Raw genomic sequence first — 25,574 nt, 5'->3', positions numbered from 1 at the left:
TGCCGAACTCGCCCTGCTGCCGAACTCGCCCTGCTGCGGAACTCGCCCTGCTGCCGAACTCGCCCTGCTGCCGAACTCGCCCTGCTGCCGAACTCGCCCTGCTGCCGAACTCGCCCTGCTGCCGAACTCGCCCTGCTGCCGAACTCGCCTTGGCGTTTCGTCAGCTGGGGCTCCCTCTAGCTCGTGGAGCAGGCTCCTTCGCTAGGGTGCTCTGACTTTATATGTGTGGCTGGTTCCTCCCAGCTACTGCTGCCAGCCAATGATGTGTTACTTGAGGCTGATGGCTATCAGCTGGGGCTTAACTCTTTAGTATTCACTCAGGCTTCCTTCCTTTGAAGGCAGGAAGGCGGCTTCCTTCCTGAGCGAGGGGCGGGGCTGTTTAAGCTTTTGGCTGCTTTTAATCTAAGCAAGTGGCTGCGCCTTCCAGGCAAGTCTTTTTTGTTTGTTGTTTTCCCACCTAGAACAGCCTGACCTTTCTTTAACCTAGGGAAACAGAGCTTGTGGTTGTGTTTCAGGAAGGCTGAAGCTGCCCTTTTTAGCAAGGACTGAGCTGATTCTCTCCCTGTATGTATCGGTGGAGTTTCCTTTTCCCCCTTCTCTCCGACTGGAATTTAGCCTTGTTTACAGTGTCCCCTGAAGCTTTCCTGCTAGGGTGGTGTTGAAAACTAGCTTTCTATACGCTTCCTTCTCCTAGGATCTGTCTCCTAAGATATAGGTTCTTTCAGGATTTGGCTCCTAGCTCAGGGTGACCTTGGGCTGCCCTTATTACTTATTGCTCTGAGCTGTTTTACTTCAATTAAATAATGGAATAAATGGGAGCTACTTACCCTCTTTTCGCTCTGCTGCTTAACTCGCCTTGACGCTTCGTCAGCTGGGGCCTTGACGCTTCGTCAGCTGGGGCTCCCTCTAGCTCCCTCTAGCTTCTCAGTCTGGCCCTTCAGACTTTCCCCAGGGTCCACCCCTCTCTTCGCCCTCCTCAAACGCTTGTGTCTGGTTGGAACACAGCCTTGAACTGTAATAATGCTTCTTGCTTACTTGGATGGGGAGGTGTGGAGAAGATATTTGTGCAGAAATCTCTGACTTCTGCGTGGCTAAAATATACCCTGCCGTAGAAAAGTTGCCCATGAAGGAATGTGCCCCTCAGCCTGAAAAAGGTTCATGACCCTTGATCTAAATCAGGCACAGGGAACCTGTGGCTCTCCAAATGTTGATGGACTACAGCCCCCATCAGCCCCAGCCGGCCTGGTCAATGGTCAGGGATAGTGTGAGTGGGAGTCCAACAGCATCTGGAAGGCCACGGGTCTCCCAACGCCACTCAAAGTAATTATTCAGCTAAAAAGTAAAAAAAAAGTCTGTCCTTTTCTACGACACAGCTTCTGACCAAAAGGTAGCACTGCTCTATGGCCATCTTGTCTTATCCAACATGGATTCTTCGATGTCGATCAAGGTTTCCTTTGAGGTTGAACTGTCTCCCACACTCAGGGCAAGAATAGGGTTTCTCCCCAGTGTGAATCCTGTGATGTTGATACAGGACTGTTTTGGTGCTAAACTTCTTCCCACACTCGAAGCATTTGTGGGGCTTCTCTCCCCGGTGGCTGTTTTGATGAGTTCCAAGGTCCCACTTGTTTTTGAACTTTTTCCCACAGTCATAGCACTCAAAGGGCCTCTCTGCTGTGTGGCTTTTCTGGTGGCTCCGCATGTTGGATTTCTTGTTAAAAGTCTTCCCGCATTCTGGGCATGAGAACTTTTCTCTCATGTCATCTGTTGGAACAAAGCGCAGAATATATATGCATGAGTTTATTTCTCTCTCTCTAGATATATGTGTGCGCGTCACACGCTCATGCATACTGTGAAAATTGATTTCTGATTTTGATTTATACATTCAGAGTGCCTCTATCCTATATTCAATAATCTGAGTGCTGTGTTTCATTATATTAAATGTATCAGTTGGTTGCAGTGTTTTGTATAAAGATGAACCAAACTTCTCAGCATAAAAGAGGAAATAGGCCTTTGGATACTGTTTTGTCTCTCTGCAAAGAAAAGTGGTTTGTGGTTGGTGTGCTTCCTGAAAGTCAGTGTCAGGACAACATTGTATTAAAAGAGGAACTAGAACACAAGAATGTTTTGCTGAGAAGTTTCATATAATCTTGGTTTGGTTTTGAAGCTTTTCAGAATTGATGTACTCATCTCTTCTTTGTACCTTGTGGAAATTGCACCATAAGGGACTGGAATTCATCCAGTCCTTCCTCTTTTATGTTGGCACATGGACAACTGAGATCTGCATGTGCCCAGAGACCATCCCTAAGGGAGGGTACCAGGGTATGGATTGGCATTGAGGGGTCACAAGGTGCAATGTATGTGTGACGTATGTATTATTATAAAAAGCTGTGCATAAAATGTGATTCTTTAGAGTTAGTTCTATGGAACTTCTCTCCCAATGCATTGGTCTTTGCTATCTCACTCCCCCCCCCCAATAAACTCTGTCCTTTGGAGCACAATAAAGCGACTGGAAAGTTTTTCCTTCCATAATATACACTTACATTAATGAAGAATTTAATATAGGCGGTTCCTCCCCAATGCTTGCAGGTGGCTCATGAGGATCTGTCCATCGAAGGTAGGAAACTGTGCCTCCTAAGACCTCTCAATCAGGCCCACTGGGTCTGCTTCTTTCCACACCCCTCCCACCCTAAAAGAGCCCTGCTGGATCAAGTCCATCTAGTCCAGCATCCTGTTCTCATAGTGGCCAACCAGGTGCCTCAATGGGAAGCCCACACATTGGGCCTGTGTGTAAGGAGCACTCTCCCCTTCAGCGGTTTCTAGCAACTGGTATACTTCTTTGCTTGCTGTAATTAGACTTGTTAAAAGGTTCTATTGGCCCCAACGTAATACCCAATATTTGCCTATATCATTTCAGTTTAGTTTCTCTCATTCTTGGTCACCCTCAGCCTCCTCCTGACAATTCCTCCTCAACCCTGCATTTTTCATGAAGTGACATATACCCCTCCCCAGTTTTTCTACCCTGTTATAGGCCTGTAATCAAGCCTAAGGAGGCATATCTAGGGGTGGGGGGATCACATATTGTGTTCGCTCATGCCTCCCTTCGCTTCCCTCGTGTATTGAATTTTTGACTGGAAGCTCCTTGGGGTAGGGACCTGTCCTTTTGCATTCTGTACAAGCACACTAACAGCACCATCAAACAAAATGTTTGCAAAATTCCAACTTTTCCAGGCGTTGGATTTTGAACCAAGCAGCCCCAAAGGCATGCACGGGAAGGGGGGAGAGGCAAGGGGGGCACTTGCCCCCCCAACCCCGATAAATCCTGGGCTCCTGGGAGAAAGGGCAGGATATAAATTTAATAAATAATAAAAAATAAACCATAATCCCCAGATTCCCTGCTTTTATTTTAAAAAATGAGTAAGTTGCAGCATTTGTAGAACTAGCAATACGAGACAAAATGTATAGAGAGTAGTCTATATTTGTGAGAAACTAGCCTGGTTCCCCCCTTTCAGCTGGTTTATCTGGTGTGTTTATTTATTTATTTATTTATTATTTAATTTGTATCCCGCCCTTCCTCCCAGCAGGAGCCAAGGGCGGCAAACAAAGCGCTAAAAACACTTTAAAACATCATAAAAACAGATCTTAAAATACATTGAAACAAAACAGCGTTAAAAACATTTTTTTTAAAAAAACAACTTTAAAAAAGGGTTAAAAACATTATTAAAAAACATATTAAGCAATTCTAACACAGACGCAGACTGGAATAGGTCTCAACCTAAAAGGCTTGTTGAAAGAGGAAAGTCTTCAAAAGGCGCCGAAAAGATAGCAGAGATGGCACCTGTCTAGTATTTAAGGGGAGGGAATTCCACAGGGTAGGTGCTGCCACACTAAAGGTCCGTTTCCTATATTGTGCAGAACAGACCTCCTGATAAGATGGTATCTGCAGGAGGCCGTCACCTGCAGAGCGCAGTGATCGACTGGGTATATAAGAGGTAAGACAGTCTTTCAGGTATCCTGGTCCCGAGCTGTATAGGGCTTTGTACGCCAAAACTAGAACCTTGAACTTGGCCCAGTAGCAAATGGGCAGTAGGTTTACTTTGCCAGCCATCCACCCCAATTCTTGTGGACGCCTGTGCAGTGGCCTAACCATTAATCGGTGACCTAGTACTGCCAAATGAATCGTCTGCTTTCTTCAAAGTACTTCTTGCCACCCTCAAAACGGCACCCTCAGTTGCATCATTGCTTACCTGGGTGCTGATTCCGATGCCTGACCATCTTTCCCCTCTCGCAAAATGCGTTGCCACACACGGGGCACTCGTACGGCTTCTCGCCCGCGTGTTTCAGGAAACGCCCCTTCCTGCTGAATTGCTTCCCGCAGTCAAGACACTGGAAGGGCTTGGCTTCTTTGTGGAGGATCTGGTGTCTCGCAAGGTTCGACTTGATGTTAAAGCGCTTCCCGCACTCCAGGCAGGAGTATGGCCTATCCTGCTTGTGGGTCCTCTTGTGCCTCACCAGGCTCCCGTTGTCGTAAAAGCTTTTCCCACAGTCGTGGCACTCAAAGGGCTTTTCTCCCGCGTGGACTCTCTGGTGTCTCTCAAGCCCTCCTTTGCTGAGAAAGCTCATCTCACACTCCAGGCACACATATCGTTTCCTCATGTCACCTGTTAAGAAACCAAACAGGAAAGAGTTACCCTCCGTAAATTTACATCCTGTCTTTCCTGCAAGAAGCTCAAGGAAAAACTTCCTAACTGTTGGAGTGGTACAACAACAGTACCCATTACCTAGAGAGGTGGTAGGCTCTTTGACACTGGAGGCATTTAGGAGGCAGCTGGACAGCCACCTGTCAGGTATGCTTTAAGTTGGATTCCTGCATCGAGCAGGGGGTTGGACTCAGTGGCCTTATAGGCCCCTTCCAGCTCTACGATTCTGAGTCTATTGCGATCTCTATGTATGGATGTGATAATTGGACAGCGAAAAAAGGGGATAAGAGAAAAATCAACTCATTTGAAATGTGGTGCTGGAGGAGAACTTTGCGGATATCATGGACTGCAAAAAAGACAGGGTGCTAGAACAAATTAAACTAGAACTATCACTAGAAGCTAAAACGATGAAACTGAGGTTATTATACTTTGGACACAAAGTTTCGCTAGAAAAAACAATAATGCTGGGGAAAACAGAAGGGAGTAGAAAAAGAGGAAGACCAAACAAGAGATGGATTGATTCCATAAAGGAAGCCACAGACCTGAACTTACAAGATCTGAATAGGGTGGTTCACGACAGATGCTATTGAAGGTCGCTGATTCATAGGGTCTCCATAAGTTGTAGTCGACTTGAAGGCGTTTAACAACAACAAACATGGCATACATAGTTCGGCCTCTCCCCATTTTATTCTTACAACAATTTTGTAAGGTAGGTTAGGCTGAGAGACAGTGGCTGGCCCACCGTCACCCAGCTTCACAGCTGAGTGAGGATTTGAACCCTGGTTTCCGATGTCCCAGCCTGACACTCTAACCACTACACCACTTTGGCAAAGTAGGAAAACAAAGCAAAGCAACACTAAGGTACATAAGAATTACTCAGAAACACATTAGTTGAGTCCCAGCTATCAGGCACTAAGGGGCAACTCCCCTAGGAAGAAAGGTTACAATATATGGGACTTTTTTAGTTTAGAGAAAAGGTGATTAAGAGGTGACACGACAGAAGCGCATAAAATTATGCATGGTGTGGAGAAAGTGGATCGGGAGGTTTTGCTTCCTCTCTCATAATATTAGAACTTGGGGCCATCCAATGAAGCTGCATGTTGGAAGATTCAGGACAGACGAAAGAAAGGACTTCTTCATACAGCATGTAGTTAAACTATGGAATTTTCTCCCACATGAGGCAGGGATGGCCACCAACTTGGATGGCTTTAAAAGAAGATGAGGTGAATTCATGGAGGGTAAGGCTATCGATGGCTCCTAGCCATGATGGCTCTGCTCTCCCTCCACTGTCGGAGACAGCGTGCTTCTGAACACCAGTTGCTGGGAATCACAAGTGGGAAGAGTGGCTTTGGCACTCAGGTCCTGCTTGCGGGCTTTCCACAGGCATAGGGATGCTGGCCTAGATGGGCCACTGGCCTGATCCAGCAGGGCTCTATGTTCTTATGATGAGACAGCAGGCAGTGCCATCATCTGCTACCTGGTCTTTTTAACTGGATATTAAATCTGGTGCTACCTGTACACAAAGCATCCCCCTTGGCTATAGCCCCTCCCAATGTCTCCAAGGTACAGATCTCTCTTCACCCTCTAGCCTATCAAGCAGGGCTTCCCCGGGATTGATTTCCTAACTTTATTGGGGAGGCAATTCCTGAGCTTTGGAGTCATAACTGTAAAGATTCTGTTTCCAGCCATCACTGTCCTAAGAAGAGAGTAACACAAAAAGTGTATCAATTTAACTGTCATGGCTTCCCCCGGCTCTCCGACACTGGAGGCATTCAAGAGGCAGCTGGACAACCATCTGTCGGGAGTGCTTTGATTTGGATTCCTGCATTGAGCAGGGGGTTGGACTTGATGGCCTTATAGACCCCTTCCAACTCTACTATTCTGTGATTCTATGATGGCCCAGAGAATTCTCTTGTTGAAACGACCAACTTCCTCACAGAACTGCTGTTCCCAGGATTCCATGGGAAGAAGGAATGTCTACTGAACCACTTTAAGTCTATTGTATAAATCCGGGGTGGTGAACCAGGTGTTGCTAGGCTAGAACTCTTGTAGTCCCTGACCATTATGGGCCATGCTGACTGCGGCTGATGAGAGATGGGAGTCCAACATCATCTAGAGGGCCAGTGGTATAAATGTTCATAGAAAGCAGATTCAAACATTCAGAAACAGCATGTGGTGCATTGCTACCAAGACTGGACCATTCAGAATGCAGGTAAGAGATTGCACCCTAACCCTAAACCTGGTAAATGGAAAGCTGGTTCCCAAAAGCTACAAGGCCGAGTATAATGATTTCCATACAGGATTGTATTGTGTGTGTGCATGCGTGTATGTGCACATGCGTACATACACACACACACACGTAAAGCTGCCTATTCAGCAAGGATATTACACCGCACCTAAAGGACTGCTGGTTTCTGCATGAAATCTGCCTGTCCACAGAGATCAGTCTCAGAAGTCCTATGCTTGACTCCTCCCCCCCGCCCCCAATCTGAACCAAGGCAGATGGGGACCAGAGATAGAACGTTGTCTTTTGTTTTGTTTTTTTAATTAATTTTTATTCAAAGTTTCAAAAAACAAAACAAAACAAAAAATAAAAAATATTGACTTCCGATTTGTCGCAGATCAGCTATAAGCATATAGTATATAACAAACCTGTCCCTTAATATATTACAAAATCACTTTCCTCCAGTAGTTATCTTAATTAATCATCAAATCTCCTTAACATCATATCATTTTATTCTATCCGCAAAAAGTCAAAGAGAGGTTCTGCTCCTTGAGAAATATATCATTTTTTTTCCAAATATACATGTCAATTGATCCATCCCTACTAAGTCAGCTAAGTCCAGTAATTTTAATATCAATATATATATAGGGTGTGGACATTCATTAATATAGAAAAAAGAGAGGGGATGTCCCCAGAATGTCAAGGAGGGAAGTTCCAAACTGTATAGATGTATTTCTTTATTTTCTTTAAAAGAGAAAAAATTCTTCTTAAAATACCCAATGTGTTTCAGCCTTAGAACTAGGCTTTCATCAGGGGATTTATGTTGTTGAAATGCTTTATTCAATAGAGTACTTCTTCTCACTTTCACTATGGATGGCTTCAATGACTTATTATAATTGGAGCGTTTGGATGTCACTATTCATAGAGTCGCCATATGTCGTAATCGACTTGAAGGCACAGAACAACAACAACAAAGTGGCTTCATCTGCCAGTGCTGTCAACCTGCCCTTGCCTCTACTTGAGGGAGTGACTTTTCTTGCTCTCTGCTGAGCCTCCTGACCAGATTCAGGGTAGAGACTACCCATGCAGTTGTGCTGACTACCTCTGTTTTCTGATGCTGATTAGCACACAACGCTAATCAACCTCCACCCTTTTTTTCTGTGAAATCAGCTTCACACAGAAATCATAACTGGTTGGTAGATCAATTTGTTGCCTCTCCATGACATGTCCAATGAAAACACTTTGCTGTAAGTTGGGCCCAGACGATGATTGGCTCAGTGCTTTACTGTGGGCAGTCCTAAAAGGTCTGAGATCAACAACAGGGAAAGGAGATGTCCAGCCATGGCCAAAGGCATGTTAAACTCGTTTTAAACCAAAGCCAGAATAATCGGTCTGGCTGTTTTGAAGCAGCTGATGTGTCCGCAGCCATATGATAAGAACATAAGAAGACCCTGCTGGATCAGGCCAGTGGCCCATCTAGTCCAGCATCCTGTTCTCACAGTGGCCAACCAGGTGCCTGGGGGAAGCCCGCAAGCAGGACCCAAGTGCAAGAACACTCTCCCCTCCTGAGGCTTCCGGCAACTGGTTTTCAGAAGCATGCTGCCTCTGACTAGGGTGGCAGAGCACAGCCATCATGGCTAGTAGCCATTGATAGCCCTGTCCTCCATGAATTTGTCTAATCTTCTTTTAAAGCCATCCAAGCTGGTGGCCATTACTGCATCTTGTGGGAGCAAATTCCATAGTTTAACTATGCTTTGAGTAAAGAAGTACCTCCTTTTGTCTGTCCTGAATCTTCCAACATTCAGCTTCTTTGAATGTCCACGAGTTCTAGTATTAGGAGAGAGAGAAGAACTTTTCTCTATCCACTTTCTCAATGCCATGCATAATTTTATACACTTCTATCATGTCTCCTCTGACCCGCCTTTTCTCTAAACTAAAAAGCCCCAAATGCTGCAACCTTTCCTCGTAAGGGAGTCGCTCCATCCCCTTGATCATTCTGGTTGCCCTCTTCTGAACCTTTTCCAACTCTATAATATCCTTTTTGAGATGAGGTGACCAGAACTGTACACAGTATTCCAAATGCGGTCGCACCATAGATTTATACAATGGCATTATGATATCGGCTGTTTTATTTTCAATACCTTTCCTAATTATCGCTAGCATGGAATTTGCCTTTTTCACAGCTGCCGCACACTGGGTCGATTTTTTGCTCCAATATGCATAATTTTACACTTGTTTATATTGAATTGCATTTGCCATTTTTCCTCCCATTCACTCAGTTTGGAGAGGTCTTTTTGGAGCTCTTCGCAATCCCTTTTTGTTTTAACAACCCTGAACAATTTAGTGTCGTCAGCAAACTTGGCCACTTCACTGCTCACTCCTAATTCTAGGTCATTAATGAACAAGTTGAAAAGTACAGGTCCCAATACCGATCCTTGAGGGACTCCACTTTCTACAGCCCTCCATTGGGAGAACTGTCCGTTTATTCCTACTCTCTGCTTTCTGCTTCTTAACCAATTCCTTATCCACAAGAGGACCTCTCCTGTTATTCCATGACTGCTAAGCTTCCTCAGAAGCCTTTGGTGAGGTACCTTGTCAAACGCTTTTTGAAAGTCTAAGTGCACTATGTCCACTGGATCACCTCTATCTATATGCTTGTTGACACTCTCAAAGAATTCTAATAGGTTACTGAGACAGGACTTTACCTTGCAGAAGCCATGCTGGCTCTGCTTCAGCAAGGCTTGTTCTTCTATGTGCTTAGTTAATCTAGCTTTAATAATACTTTCTACCAGTTTTCCAGGGACAGAAGTTAAGCTAACTGGTCTGTAATTTCCGGGATCCCCTCTGGATCCCTTTTTGAAGATTGGCGTTACATTTGCCACTTTCCAGTCCTCAGGCACAGAGGAGGACCCAAGGGACAAGTTACATATTTTCGTTAGCAGATCAGCAATTTCACCTTTGAGTTCTTTGAGAACTCTCGAGTGGATGCCATCCGGGCCCGGTGATCTGTCAGTTTTTATATTGTCCATTAAGCCTAGAACTTCCTCTCTCGTTACCACTATTTGTCTCAGTTCCTCAGAATCCCTTCCTGCAAATGTTAGTTCAGGTTCAGGGATCTGCCCTATATCTTCCACTGTGAAGACAGATGCAAAGAATTCATTTAGCTTCTCTGCAATCTCCTTATCGTTCTTTAGTACACCTTTGACTCCCTTATCATCCAAGGGTCCAATTGTCTCCCTAGATGGTCTCCTGCTTTGAATGTATTTATAGAATTTTTTGTTGTTGGGTTTTATGTTCTTAGCAATGTGCTCCTCAAATTCTTTTTTAGCATCCCTTATTGTCTTCTTGCATTTCTTTTGCCAGAGTTTGTGTTCTTTTTTATTTTCTTCATTCGGACAAGACTTCCATTTTTTGAAGGAAGACTTTTTGCCTCTAAGAGCTTCCTTGACTTTGCTCGTTAACCATGCTGGCATCTTCTTGGCCCTGGCGGTACCTTTTCTGATCTGCGGAATGCACTCCAGTTGAGCTTCTAATATAGTGTTTTTAAACAACTTCCAAGCATTTTCCAGTGATGTGACCCTCTGGACTTTGTTTTTCAGCTTTCTTTTTACCAATCCCCTCATTTTTGTGAAGTTTCCTCTTTTGAAGTCAAATGTGACCGTGTTGGATTTTCTTGGCAATTGGCCAGTTACATGCATGTTTAATTTAATAGCACTGTGGTCACTGCTCCCAATCGGTTCAACAACACTTACATCTTGCACCAAGTCCCGGTCCCCACTGAGGATTAAGTCCAGGGTTGCCATCCCTCTGGTCAGTTCCATGACCAACTGGTCTAGGGAATAGTCATTTAGAATATCTAGAAACTTTGCTTCTTTGTCATGACTGGAACACATATGCAGCCAGTCTATGTCCGGGTAGTTGAAGTCACCCATTACTACCACATTTCCTAGTTTGGATGCTTCCTCAATTTCATATCTCATCCCCAGGTCTCCCTGAGCATTTTGATCAGGGGGATGATAGATCGTTCTCAGTATTAAGTCCCTCCTGGGGCATGGTATCACCACCCACAACGATTCTGTGGAGGAGTCTGCCACTTTTGGGGTTTCGAGCTTGCTGGATTCAATGCCTTCTTTCACGTATAGAGCGACTCCGCCACCAATACGTCCTTCCCTGTCCTTCCGATATAGTTTATATCCAGGGATAACCGTATCCCACAAGTTTTCTCCATTCCACCAGGTCTCCGTTATGCTCACTATATCAATGCTCTCCTCTAAGACCAAGCACTCCAGTTCTCCCATCTTGGTTCGCAGGCTCCTAGCATTAGCGTACAGGCACTTGTAAGCAGTGTCTCTCTTCAAGTGTCTTTGGCACTTGTGGTTTGGCCTGTGGTAATTTTGCTCTTCTGAATTTATATCCTGTGCCCCTGCTCTCGCAATGCCTACTTCTAGGCCTACCCCTTTTAAAATTTCATCATTTCTTTGGTTTTTATCCCGGGGGGAGGTTTATTCCGAACCGGACCTTTCTCAGCTCCTGTCGGGTTTCCCCCCTCAGTCAGTATAAAAGCTGCTCTGCCACCTTTTTAATTTTAAGTGCCAGCAGTCTGGTTCCATTCTGGTTCAAGTGGAGCCCGTCCCTTTTGTACAGGCCCGGCTTGTCCCAAAATGTTCCCCAGTGCCTAACAAATCCAAACCCTTCCACCCAACACCATCGTCTCATCCACGCATTGAGACTGCGAAGCTGGGCCTGTCTGGCTGGTCCTGCACGTGGAACCGGTAGCATTTCAGAGAAAGCCACCTTGGAGGTCCTGGCTTTCAGCATCCTACCTAGCAACCTAAATTTTGCTTCCAGGACCTCACGGCTGCATTTCCCCATGTCGTTGGTGCCAACGTGCACCACGACCACTGACTCCTCCCCAGCACTGTCTACCAAACTATCTAAACGACGGGCGATATCCACAACCTTCGCACCAGGCAGGCAAAACACCTTGCGGTCTACACGCCCATCAGACACCCCACTGTCTATGTTCCTAATGATCGAATCACCCACTACAAGGATCCCTCCACCCCCTGGAGATATATCCTCGGCATGGGAGGATAGCTGCTCATCCCCCAAGGAATGGATCCCTTCTAAGGGATCGTTTCCCTCTTCCTCAGCTGGATGCTCTCCTTCCCCGAGACCATCGTTCTCCATGATAGCAGGAGAGTTATCATCGTTGGAGTGGGACACAGCTATAACGTCCCTGAAGGCCTCCTCCACACACCTCTCTGCCTCTCTCCGCTTTTCCAGGTCCGCCACCTTGGCCTCAAGGAAATGAAGTCGTTCCCGGAGAGCCAGGAGCTCATTGCACCGAGAGCACACCCACGACTTCTGTCCAACAGGCAGATAGTCGTACATGCTGCAGGCGGTGCAAAACACTGGAAAGCTCCCACACCCCTGCTGGCTTCTTACCTGCATAGTTTTGTTTAAGGTTTATTACGTCAATGGGTTGGAGACTGTGGTTTACTTGAGGTCAGGGAACAGACGGGCAGAGTAGGGGGCCCTGGCCTCCTCGCCCTGCTGCCGAACTCGCTTTGCTGCTTAACTCGCCTTGACGCTTCGTCAGCTGGGGCTCCCTCTAGCTCGTGGAGCAGGCTCCCTCGCTAGGGTGCTCTGACTTTATATGTGTGGCTGGTTCCTCCCAGCTACTGCTGCCAGCCAATGATGTGTTACTTGAGGCCACAATTAGCCACAATTCCCAAGCAAAGAATAATTTGCTTCTTTTTCCAGCAATAAGGGAGTTAATATTCCAAACCTGTTGACATCATCATCTTAGACAGCACAAACTGCCTTATCTCTTATGTGTCCCAGAATGCAAAACAAATTTAGTTCACAGCATCAAAATAATTAGTGGCATATGGAACAAGCTGATTCGTCACAAAAAAAGTAGACCGGAAAATATAGTCCCAGACATATAATTCTCAAATATTCATATAAATCAAATTTTCCTCTTCAGATTAGATGCCCCTCATCCGTTTGTATCTTTATAATGCTCAATTCCAGGTCAGCTTTTTGCTATAAACCCAAGCTTTTTACATTTTCTTTCCTCCTCCTTAATTCCTTGTATAAAAGAGAGAAATGTAACTCACCCAGGTATCTTGATTGCTGATTCTTAAACAAATCTCTTTTGCTGTAGTAATTTAAGCCAAATGGTAAGATTAGACAGAAGAAAGCTCGCCCATTGTAGATCGTTTAAAAGAAAAAGTCTCGCTTTTTTTCAGCCCAGCTTGCTGGAAGTCCTAACTCCGTCCTCGGCTGCTAGGTATGCCTTCTTTTCCCAGGGAATTCCTGATCAATTCCAGCTACCGACAGCCCAACGAAGTTTGTGTGGATAATCTCTTCGGTTCACCCGTGCCTGGGAGAACATTTATACCAGTCAAAGTTCCCTTTTGACTGATTTTAAACTGAAAAAATCTTCCTCTGAGACAGAGCTCATCTCAGAGGCAGCCACAGGCGGAGCAATCCTTCCGGGAAGTCAGAACGTTGTCTTTTGTGACATCCCACTTGTGGAACTCCCATCCTTGGGGAAGGGGCCAGTGGTAGAGCATCTGCTTTGCATGCAGAAGGTCCCAGATTTAATCCCTTGTATCTCTGGGTAGGAGTGGGAGAGAACCCTGTCTGAAACCCTGGAGAGCTGCTGCCTGTCAGTGTAGACAATACTGACCAGTGGTCTGATTCAGTATAAAGACGGCTTCATATGTCTCAGAGAAGTCCAGGAACAAAACCTTTTATTCATTTGCCCTGGCCTTTTAGTTTAGTTTTTGCTTTGACGATAAATTGCAGCAGGAGATAAAATCTGTTTGCTTGCACCATTTGTACTGTGCTTTTGTTGTTTTTGCTGCTGCTTTTAAATGTTTTATCTGGGAGGGATGGCAGCAGAGCAAGCACATAAATAAATAAATAACATTCCAGAGCGCAGTTACAACAATTGCCTCACCTAGATGGGTTTTCCGATGCTGAATAAGAGCATCTCTTTCTGTGAATCTTTTGCCACATTCCTGGCACTCATGGGGCTTTTTGCCAGTGTGGATTCTCCGATGTTTAACGAGGCCTCCTTTGTCACGAAACCCCTTCCCACACTCGAGGCATTTATAAGGTCTCTCCCCTGTGTGGGATCTTTGGTGTCTCACAAGGCTTGCTATTACAGTAAAACTGTTCCCACAATCTGGGCAGATGTGTCTTTTTTTCTTTTCACCTGCTGGGACGGAGAGAGGAGAGTGCAAACAAAGGGATAAGCAGAGTCATTTTATGAGCTGAGAACATGAAGGAATGTTAACACAAAAAGTGGGAAATAAAGCACGTGGCAGAGTCCTCTCCCAGAACTGCACAATACAGGTGGGGAGATGGGACACTTAAAGATTCTCTCCCCCCCCAACCCCCCCCCCCACAGCCTTCCTGTCTGCGGAAATCCAGCATTTGAAGGAGACGGGATCTGGCTTAGCCTACTCTCTTTGAAGTGCAGAGAAATGTTTATGTGAGGGAGTATTTAAAAGCGCAATGATCAGGAGGGTTCACACTTCCTTTTTACATTAAAGAACCATTTCTTTGCACATTCGTGTGTGTGTGTTATTGTCGATTATGACTTATGGTGACCTTATGTATCAGCAATCTCCAACAATGTTTGTTATAAACCACCCTGTTCAGATCTTGTAAGTTCACATCTGTGGCTTCACACCTTCACACCCTAGTCATGTATCTACATTAAAGTGACATTTTAAACTGGTCATTTTTCCAGCAATTACGTAAATTGCTTGGTTGTTTAGTTGGGAGTTGTCCCCGACTTAATGCCGGATTTTCTGTTTTGCCACTCTTTTCCACAGTGTATTCTTCAATATATACTGACACTTTTGAATGCGATTCTTTAACGTGTGATGCTTTTTTAAAACAAAAGAAAAGCTAACTTTTTATTACTATCAATTACACCAAAGGGACTGACGCCAAGGCACATTCTGGACAAGGAGATGGTGCAGATGCCTTGGAAAATGCTGGCATGTGTCTATTTGAAGAACTGCCATTCTTAAAGAGTGGGTATATATGCATGTGACATACGTTTGAATACTAGCTAAGACACTGGGAGACATGCCTGACTCAATGCTTACTACTGCATATTAAACTCTTGTGAAAATTGTTATTGAACACAGCAAAATTAATAAATTTCTTGGTATAGCACAGGCTGCTTTTGCGCAACGATGCACCATACTTATAGTACTTTTAGAGTGGATTTTTATCTCTTTCCAGATACCGCTATAAACCCAAAAGCTGCTTTGACCCCCGGTCCAGATCAGAACAAGGAAACTTAAGGGAGAACAATCTCCCTAAATAATTAAAGAATTATTCTTTTTAAAAAATAATGCGAAAGAAGAATCCAAACCAGCTAGAGAGAATGCCAGGCAGGAGACGGAGTTTCTATCGCTGACAAACAGGGACAGATTTATCTTGCAAAACACGTTGAGACATTCAAGCAAGATGCAGCAGACAGGAATGAAAGGAAAAGGGGGGGGAAATCTGCATGTTAGCTCAAATGACAGCTAGTGTTTGAACAGTTCTGGAGGGGCAAAAACTCCTTTAAAAAGTGTGTGTGCACAGGTCCAAGGAAAAGAAAACACACTCTTCCTATCCCCAGTAAGGAAAATGGGAGCAAAGGTAATGGAGGGTGCAGAAGTAGTAACTGAGGGGAGAGGACTATGCACAACAATGCGTAGTCAACTACCACCCACTGGCATGGAGGGAAAACATCGATATAAATATCAGAGGCAGGCAACTTAAAAGTGCTCGTATGTAGACAAACGCACACAAATCTGTAAAGAGAAAAATTGGATCTGAATGACCCACAGCCACACCAACACCCCAATATGCACAGATACAGAGAACTTCACATTCCATGTTTGCGCTATTGTGAGATTCTTTGCGCAATCTCTCCCACCTACGCTGGAGTCTAAGGTTGTCTTTGCATCCCTGCCTTGTGACTCTGGCACGCAAGGTTCTTCCCCTTCTTCCAAGCTGAAGATCAGGAAGGGTTTGAGAACAGGACATCCTGTTTGAGGAGAAAAGGCACAGAGGATCAAGGAGGAATTTGGCAATCATTTCTCGTTCCCAAACTGGGCTACACGCCTACACCTATGAGGGTCCAGCCCAGCCTGAAAGCATGGGGTGAGGAACAGTAAGTGTATAAACCTATACTTTTGGTATAAACAAGTTGTGGCAAAACTGAAAACATTTTCATTTTGTCAGGCTTTTACATGTATAATTTCTGCAACTGTTTTTCTACTGATTTTGTTTTTCTTTTTTGCTGCTTTTAGACTGTATCGCTTTAAATTTGTTTTGTCTTGGACTGACTTTGCTTGTTGCATTCCCCCCCACACTGTGTTTTAATTTTCTCTCTGATGTTAAGCCACTCTAGCTGCTCAATGGGTATAGGGGTGGGGATATAAATATTAATTTTTTAATGACATTATTATGATAGTCGTGTGATTCAAATGGGGAGGGAATCTGGCTATTCCAAGGTTTCTCCATATCAAGAACTCCTCCACAAATGGCAGGGAATGGTACTTACCCAGTGAGGCCACATTTTCATAATTCTCCAGCATGATATCCCTGTACAAGGCTCTTTGAGCTGGATCCAGCAAATCCCACTCCCACTCCGAAAAATACACAGCCACATCCTCAAATGTCACCGGTCTCTGCAACAACGATTAACAACAAAAGCTCTTCACTTTCCTAGAAACCATCCCAAATAGCTTTTAGCCAAGCCACATATGAGAGTGGCAGATCTAGGATCACATTCACACCATATATTTATTCCACTATTATTCCACTTTAAACAGCCATAGCTTTCCCCAAAGAATCCTGGGAAATATAGTTTGTAAAGGGTGCTGAGAGTTGTTAGGAGACCTCTATTCCTCTCACAGAGCTACAATTCCTAGAATTCCCTGGGAAGAGGGATTAACTGTTAAACCACTCTGGAAATTGTAGCTCTATGAGAGGAACAGGGGTTTCCTAACAACTCTTGGCACCAAACAACAAACTTGTTTCCAGGATTCTCTGGGGGAAGCCATGACTGTTTAAAGTGGAATAAATGAACGGTGTGAATGTTTTCACCTAGGTTTTAAAACGGGATTTTAAAATGGCCTAGGTTTTAAAATGGAATTTTGTATACTAATAGTGAACTAATTTTCTGAGTGCCAGTCCTTGCATAGCAAAAATTACAGCATCCAAGCCCAAGACGGGGATATCAGCAGGCTTTGGTGGAAGCCCAAGATTTTCAGAAGTACATTTTTTAAAAAGGGGGAAAAAACCCGAAGGAGGGGAAAAGCTCCAAAACAGCCCAATGATGACAGCACTTGGTCAATGGCCATAGAATGCTAACTGACTGACTGGTGGGGAGAGGAAGTGGAATGGAGTAGCTTTGCAAAGTGCATGGCTGGCTGACATCCTGACTGATTTTTGGGATGAGGAGGAAAATGGGGGAGGGATGGAATGGAGTAGCCTTATAAAGGGCATGACTGGCTGGCATCCTGAACAGGGATACTCAACACCGCAAGATGCTGTTACAGGACTCACTTCTCATATCTAAAAACAGAGGGCTGTATGGGATGGGGGTTCAGCTGGACCTTCTCCCATTTTCTGCTCAGATTTGTATCCCCACACTTCCCTAAAGCTCAGTGGCAGAGCATCAGCTTTGCGTGCAGAAGGTCCCAGGTCCAATTCCCAGCATCTCCAGGTAGAGACTGCCTGTCTCTGAAACCCTGGAGCGCTTCTGCCACTCAGCACAGAGTAGCCTGTAGACAATAGCGAGTTGGACGGACCAACAGTCTGACTTGGTACAGGCCAGCTTATGTGCCTCCCCTCTCCCCCACACTCAGTCACTCAGGGTAACATGCATGGGACTCTCTGACATTATCCTCACAGGGGCCCTATCAGGTAGGCACACCTATGAGACAACAACCGGCCCAGTCCTGAAGAGAGACCTGAATGCTGGTCTCCTTGGCCCAGTCGGGTATTCTATCTACTACACAACACTGGCTCTTTTAACAATCCATTTCTGCCAATGGCTGCACGATCGTTGTTTCTTACCTGCCTGAGCTCTGTCCCCGCTGTGTCCCTTCCGCCAAGAGGAGTGGGCATCCCAGGACAAGGCCAGGATGCAGCTCTTCCACCTGCAGGTATAAAAAAGAACACTCCCATTTCTGCCATCTTAAAGGTGGTGGTTTGTAACAAATTCAAAAGTGCAGGGTCCCTTCATGATTGTCACACCTGACCCCCTCACCACCACGACCCCTTCATAGCCACATCCCCTTTCCACTTTCCCATGTCTCGCTTGCTCTCAACATTGAGTCCACACTCAATTACAACAGACGCTCCTAGGAGTGAATCAGCATGAAAGGGAAGGCTGTATGTTAGCTACTGAGATGAGTCTTCTCAATGGCTGACTTACCTCCTTTCATGCAAGGACAAAGACTCTTCTCAGTGACTTACATGCACCCCTTTCATGATGATTGGCTGGGACGCTGCTCCCAAACAAGTAAGGGGACTATAGCCCACCCCCCCGCAACCCTGGACAACTGCACCCCTGCTCCCAATGCCAGCACTGCTGACACTTATCTGGGTAGTTCAAGAGTGGTGCAGGGCAGCAAAGTCAGGGTTGCACAGGTGCTCCAATGGAACCAATCAGGTGCTCCTGCTGGTGCACTCACCAAGCCCCAACCCCACTGCCGCCTCCCGTGTCCCTGCACTGCCCAGGTAAGTGGCAGCAACACTAGCATTGGGAGGGAAGTTCTGTGGCACCGCCATGCTACGTGGGACACTCCTGACTGGATGGGATTGTCCATCCTGAACAGCACTGCGGCGAGGGGGGAAACCAGCAAAACCAGCGGTTAGAGTGCTGGACTAGGACTCAACCACAAAGCTCACTGACTCTCAGCCTAGCCCACCTCACAGGGTTGTTATGAAGATAAAGGGGGGGGAAGAAGAGAGCCATGTACAGAGGCTGCGTAGACGCCATACACTTAAAGCACATTCCCCTTGCCCCCCCCCCAGCAAAGAATCCTGAGAAATGGAGCTTACTAAGGATGCTGGTAACTGGAGCTTTGTGAGGGATAAATTATTGTTCCCAGGATTCTTTGCAGGGGTAGGAATGTGCTTTATGGAATTTACGCAGCCATAGCCTTGACTTCCTTGGAGAAAAGGCTGGCAATGTAAATACAATGCAGTTCAATAAATGAATGAAGCTCTTAGCAATGCCATTTGGAAGAAGCATGGTTAGAAATTGTTCTTCCCTCCCCTTATTTACCCACTACACTTGCCACAGATCAGACAATGCAAACTAGACCGAAATGTGCCGGAGACAGGCACGCTGGCCAAAAGGTGCTTACAAAGCAAGTACTCAATATGCCCCCAAACAAATGAGTCCAACAAGCAAGATACTCGTTCCCCTAAGCCAAAGAAGAAACCACACGACTTCTAGAACATCAGCACAGCCTCGACTTACTAATCTCTGGTGCACCAAGGTGAATTTAAAAAGGCATGACTAGAAAGAAGGAAAAGGACTTGCCCCATCCCTGCATGGTGGGCCTCCCCAACACCTTCTTTGTAAGCTTTTTTTTTTCTTATTTCGCACCTGCTCCAGAGTCCACAGTCTTGCCTCCATCCAACTTGCAGGGAACCGGAATCCACGGCTCTTCCTCTCGTTCCAGCCGGGAGATCAGATCAGGCTTGAGAACTGGAGATCCCACTTGGGGAGGCCAGGAATATTGTTATTGTTGCTGTTGTTATTATATATTAATTATATTTGGCTTGATGGCAAAACAGGTTTCTAAGCAGTTTACAAAGTATAAAAAACCAAACATTAAAATACAAATACCCGTAACTAAAACACAGAACAAAACAATCCAATTAAAGCAATACAACAATTAAAACAGGAGACTCAGGTCGCACGATCAGTGGAATGGCTTGAGATCAAGGGAGTAGCTCAGCAAAAATCTGGTTGGGTCCAGCACCATACCAGAAGAACAAGACAAAGTGGGTACTATGTTCTCAAGGACCTGACCCGAACCCTAAGGGTACACATGGTGGGTGGGCAGCAAACAGTGATTCGGTGACAACAGGAACAGCTGCTGGGGTGATATTGTCTGGCAAATGAGTGATGGCTACACAGCAATGTTGCCTTTCTGGAAAAATCTGAATCAAATAATTTTTCTGTATAATTGCACAGGGTAATTCCTTGGCACTGGAAATGTTTCCGTTTGCATCAGAAAATGTCCCGATGCCCTACAGGGAGACCTAATTTAGCATTTTTATTTTATTTGTATTTAGTAAACAAAGAAAAAAACTCTGAAAATCCCAACCTTGCCTAATATTGTATTTTACAATTGGCATCCATCCATTGTTACTAATAAACTTAAGAAAGTGTGTGTGTTTTCTTCAGAAAAATAAAAGTACTGAAACATTCTCTTCCCCACATCACTGTGACTGCGGGCTCCTCAAGAAAACCACAGTGGCTGCTGGCCGTTTTGGTCATGCCTCTGGATTTATCTATTTCAAATATTTCTTAATTGCCCTTCACCAAAAGATTCCAAAGCGGTGTACAAAAAATTTGAATAAAATTAATTCACACTACATATATATATTCAATTTTTTTAAAAAGCAAATGTCACAAAACATAACATGATAAATATTCCAGAAGCTAAAAACCAAATAAAATAAAATTTCAAAAATCATGTACAATCTAAAATGCTGGGCCAAGAGGAACATCTTTATCTGGTGCAAAAAAGCTTGTAATGTTGGCTCCAGGCGTGCTCACTTAGGGAGGGCATTTGAAAGTTGGGGCACCATCAGTCACTGGGAAACACAAGCAGGAGGAAACCAACATGTTCATGTCCTGCTTGCGGGAGCTTCTCTGGGGCACCTCGTTAGCTGCTGTGGCTAAATAGGTCTTTGGTCTGATCCAGCAAAGCTCTTCCTATGTTTTTTATATCTGGCAAATTCCTGTAACAGATTTTCCAGAATAGCCTGTGTGACAGAGCACATACAGTAATACCTCAGTTAAGGAATCCTCCAGGAACCAACTTCCTTTTCAGGAAGGCTTTTTTAAATGTGAAACTGACTAGCTTTGCATTGCTATGGATAAACTTTCAAGCCTGCGCCTTTAAGTTAAGGTGAAACTGACCAACCTGTGTCTGCTTTGGTATCAATAAACTTTCAATCCTGTGCCTTTGCTTTGCTAGGGTGAAACTCAGAAGCCTGTGTGTTTGCTTTGCATTAAAAAGATCTCTTGCTTTCTCCCAGGGCTGGGGAGGGAAGGAACCAATACGATTCAGAGGAGGGAAAGGAATACAATTCAGGGACGGGGAGGCACCCTTTAAAGTCACTGTTGAAGCTGCCCCCACCATCTATGAGCGAGTGTAGGAACCTATCTCTGTTATTTCCATGTTTTTCCTACCTCTGGTACCAAAGTTTCTGTTAATGAAGTAATGTCCAGGAACGCATCTACTTTGTTAACTCAGGCATTACTGTACTTCGCATGCTGAAGGTCCTATGTTCAGTCCTCGGCATCTCCAGTTAAATGGCTAAGTAGCAGGTGATGTGTAAGACATCTGCTTGGGTCTCCATCAGTCAGAACAGACAATGCTAGGCTAGGTAGACCATTTGTCCGACTTGGTAGAAGGCAGTTTCCCATGACAGAGAGAGGTGCTCGCAGTATCAAAGCATTTGGGTAAGATGGACGAGGCAACTTCAGAGCGGGTCTGCCCCAACCAAATGACAATGAAAAGCACTTACTCAGAAAAGCCACATTGCTGTAATTCTCCTCCATGACATCACTATACAAAGATTTTTGATGAGGATCCAGAAGAGCCCACTGCCTTTTGGTGAAATAAACAGCAACATCTTCAAAATCCACAGTCATCTGAAAGGAAAAAAACAAGAACAAGGAAATACAAAAACAGGCAAGCTGACTTAATTGATGTAAAGGAAAAGGTTGCTTTCTGCACGATAAACGCTCCTCTGGACAACCGGCTGAACATGACACAGAAAGTCCATACCCGCTGTTCTCCTTAATCTTCCCATGTACCTGAGCTAATTGTGCTGCAGCCATCTCTCTTCCTTCAGGAGGAAAGGATGATCGAGGCTCAAATGTGCCACAACCTGTGGGGACAAAGTCAAAAGAGGATGGCATCAGAAAAAGAATCACGTCTCCAGATGTGATCCCTTGAAAGGGTTTTGCAATCCTATGATACACAGGAGGGGAAATCCCACTGTGTTCAATGGAGCTTATTCCTGTGTTAGGCGTGCGTAGGACTGCAGCCTTAAAAGGATTTTGGCCATAAAATAATTGGGGAGGGGGAGGAAATAACATTTCAAAAGCAAAATATTTCCTCCTTTTTTATGGGTTGCTGGGAAAAGCAAACACAAACCATTCCTTATCACATTTGGGAACAGATGAAGCTGTCTTATACCAAGAAAGACTATTGATCTGCCTAGCTCAGTACTGTTGACAGTGACTGGCAGCATCTAGTCTAGGATTTCAGAAAGTCTCTCTCAGTCTTACCTGCAGAGATGCCAGGGGTTGTACCTGGGACCTTCTGCATGCAAAGCAGGTGCTCTGCCACTGAGCTGCAGCCCATCCTTAACCAATATCAGTCGAACACCAACATTTTTTAAAAAACATACTTTTCATTACATTTTAAACAAGTCTTATAGCAGTCTTGCTACTATCACATTTGTAGCCAAAATGCTCATCATGTTAAGTTGGAAATATGCCCAAACCCTGTGAACAGGGTCTGACAAAACAGTAGAGGCACTGGTGATAAAAAGAAAAGAATCATGGCAGATAAAAGGAAAAATTAATCCCAGCTACATTAATGTATTAGGGCTGAGCCATAACAGTTATGTAGCCAAATCTGGATTACTGAGAAATGAGAGGTTATCAACCTGCTCAGAGGGACTGCAACATTTGGAAAAGTAGGAAACAACTGGGGGGGGGAGAGGCTAAGAGAGCAAAATCAATAACCCCCAAAACAGCCCAATGAGGACTGAACATGGTCAGTGACCGGAATGTTGGGTGTTGGTGGGAGGAGTCTGGCAAGAGGAGTGGATGGGAAAGGGAATGGAGTATCCTGCAAAAGTGACATGACTGCACAGAACACTGAACAGGCACGCTCCATGCTATAATATCCCTCTTATGTTCAAAAAGGATATTGTAGAGCTGGAAAAGATTAAAGACACGACAACCAAAATGACCAAGAGTGGAGTAATGTCCCTAGGAGATACCTTTAGGGCTGTGTAAATTAGAAAAATGATAAGTAAGGGGTGGGGACATGATAAAGGTGTGTACAATTATGTGTGGTGTGGAGAAAGTGGACAGGAGGACATAGAACCATAGAACAGTAGAGTTGGAAGGGGCCTATAAGGCCATCGAGTCCAACCCCCTGCTCAATGCAGGAATCCCACTTAAAGCATTCCCGACAGGTGGCTGTCCAGCTACCTCTTGAATGCTCCAGTGTTGGAGAGCCCACTACCTCTCTAGGTAATTGGCTCCATTGTAATTGATTCTCTTTCTCTCATAATCTTAGAACATGGGACCATCCAGTGAAGCTGAATGTTGGGAGATTCAGGGCAAACAAAAGAAACTAGTTCTTCAGGCAGCACATGTGGAATTCGCTCTAAGATGTAGCAATGGCCACCAACTGGGATGGCTTTAAAAGAGGACTGGAGAAAGGCTACTTCACTCGCTGCTAGCTACGCTGGCTACGTTCTCCCTCAATTCGCCTCTGAACACCCGTAACTGGGAATGTCAAGTGGGGACAGTGCTTTTGCACTCAGGTCCTGTTTTCAGGCTTTTCATAAACATCTGGCTGGCCATTGTGAGAACAAGATGCTGAACGAGATGAGCCTTTGGCCTGATCCGGCAGGGCGCTTCTTACGTTCTTGACCTTAGCCCTAACAATGCCTTACATCCCGTGCCCCATAAATTAAAGGAAACTGGGCGCGGAATCTGAATTTTCCCATTCATGTCGTCCTCCCTTTCGCCCAGAATTACATCTCTTCTTTCACCCACAAGCTTTTTAGACAAAAAATTAACTCACCAGATTTCTCCCACAAACGCCATTAAGAAACAAAACAAAACGTCGTCCACCGCCTGGGAAATTCAAACAATTATTTCCCACGGTGGGCGGAGCAAAAGTGATTTCCGCAGTCGCTCCTCCAGTCCCCCCCCCCAACACCACTCAAGCCTATCTAGGAAAGGACTCGCTTGGCTTTTAACCCTTAGAACGCATCGATTGGAACCCGGCGTTTAGGTTGCATTTTGCAACACTTCTTTTTTTAACTGCTGTTTTGCAGGCTAGTTTGATCTTCTACACTATTTATTTCACGCATTTCAAGCCTTCCCTTACAGTCGCTTACACTGGTGGCAAATAATCAATGTTATCAATAACAAGACGTTAAAATGTACGATTCAATTTACGGATTAAATAAACCCAATACAATAGAATTCAGTAATCACCAACAAAAAGACCAACAGCAGCATATACAATGAAAACTTTAATTAACATAATTTATTATTTGAACGTAACGTGTGAACAATCCTTCTTTAAGCATAGCAAATACCCTTTGAGCTAGCCATCTTTAACGCCACTCTTCCCTCCCTCCGCGCATATGTCTGCTACCTTAAAATGTATCCATGCTATGAAAGAACTAGAAAAAGTCCTTAAATGCAAAGATGTATCACTGAACACCAAAGTCAGGATCATTCAGAACATTGTATTCCCGATTTCTATGTATGAATGCGAAAGCCGGACAGTGAAAAAAGCAGATAAGAGAAAACTCAACTCGTTTGAAATGTGGTGTTAGAGGAGACCTTTGCGCATACCATGGACTGCGAAAAAGACCAATAATTGGGTGTTAGAACAAATTAAACCAGAACTGTCAGTAGAAGCTAAAATGATGAAACTGAAGTTATCACACTTTGGAACAAAATTAAGGTACAGACATAAAATGCATTATTATAAAATAATATCAAAATTTTAATTTATTTATTTTATTTTATTACATTTTTAGACCGCCCTATAGCAATAAGCTCCCAGGGCGGTGCACAGCATAATAAAACAGGTTAAAATACAAAAACACAATAAAACATAATTAAAATTTTTCAATTTTAAATTCAAATTTTAAAATTTTTAAAATGCCTGGGCGAAGAGATAGGTCTTTACCTGGCGCCGAAAAGATAGCAAAGAAGGTGCCAGGCGTATCTCATCAGGGAGGGCGTTCCATAGTTCGGGGGCCACCACTGAGAAGGCCCTAGCTCTAGTTATCGTTCTCCGTGCCTCCCTATGCGTTGGGACACAGAGAAGGGCCTTCGACGTCGAGCGCAGCGACCGGGTAGGTACATAGCGGGAGAGGCGTTCCGCCAGGTATTGCGGTCCGATGCCGTTAAGGGCTTTATAGGTAAGAACCAACAGTTTGAATCTGGCCGGGAAACATATTGGTAGTCAGTGCAGCTGGGCCAGGACAGGTGTTATATGATCAAATTTTTTTGTCCCAGTAAGAACTCTGGCCGCAGCATTCTGCACCAGCTGAAGTTTCCGAACCGTCTTCAGAGGTAACCCTACGTAGAGTGCATT

General features: G+C 44.8%; 2 protein-coding genes across 5 annotated transcripts in view; one reads left to right on the top strand and one right to left on the bottom strand.

Annotated features, from left to right (window-relative positions):
- LOC133381018 (galectin-1-like) overlaps nt 1-25,574 on the top strand; it is a 149,763-nt gene that overhangs the window by 94,861 nt on the left and 29,328 nt on the right. The gene's annotated exons all lie outside the window — the stretch shown is intronic.
- Nucleotides 51-24,154, bottom strand: LOC133381008 (zinc finger protein 420-like). 4 transcript variants are annotated; one of them, XM_061619346.1, is made up of 10 exons: nt 24,039-24,154; nt 22,025-22,098; nt 21,733-21,859; nt 19,574-19,687; nt 18,031-18,113; nt 16,511-16,637; nt 15,881-15,991; nt 13,895-14,155; nt 4,245-4,658; nt 51-1,761 (listed from the first exon to the last, which is right to left on the bottom strand). In XM_061619346.1, exons 2-10 carry the CDS (start codon nt 22,046-22,048, stop codon nt 1,415-1,417), a joined length of 1,608 nt encoding a protein of 535 aa, XP_061475330.1. In that variant the 5' UTR covers nt 22,049-22,098; nt 24,039-24,154; the 3' UTR covers nt 51-1,414. The 4 variants fall into 4 exon arrangements, with proteins under 4 accessions (XP_061475330.1, XP_061475331.1, XP_061475332.1 ...); XM_061619347.1 differs by having other exon boundaries at nt 13,895-14,152; XM_061619348.1 differs by lacking the exon at nt 13,895-14,155.

Source organism: Rhineura floridana, chromosome 3, assembly GCF_030035675.1.
Source record: "Rhineura floridana isolate rRhiFlo1 chromosome 3, rRhiFlo1.hap2, whole genome shotgun sequence".
Lineage (NCBI taxonomy): Eukaryota > Metazoa > Chordata > Lepidosauria > Squamata > Rhineuridae > Rhineura > Rhineura floridana.
This window is presented reverse-complemented; position numbering and strand designations above follow the sequence as displayed.

Excerpts from the sequence above, each read along its gene's own strand:
- LOC133381008 (XM_061619346.1), bottom strand. The coding sequence starts at position 22,048 with ATGGCTGCAGCACAATTAGCTCAG. Across the intron at positions 18,114-19,573 it reads GACTGTGGACTCTGGAGCAG|GTGGAAGAGCTGCATCCTGG; the intron begins GTGCGAAATAAG and ends TTATACCTGCAG. Across the intron at positions 16,638-18,030 it reads CGGGGACAGAGCTCAGGCAG|AGACCGGTGACATTTGAGGA; the intron begins GTAAGAAACAAC and ends TCGTTGTTGCAG.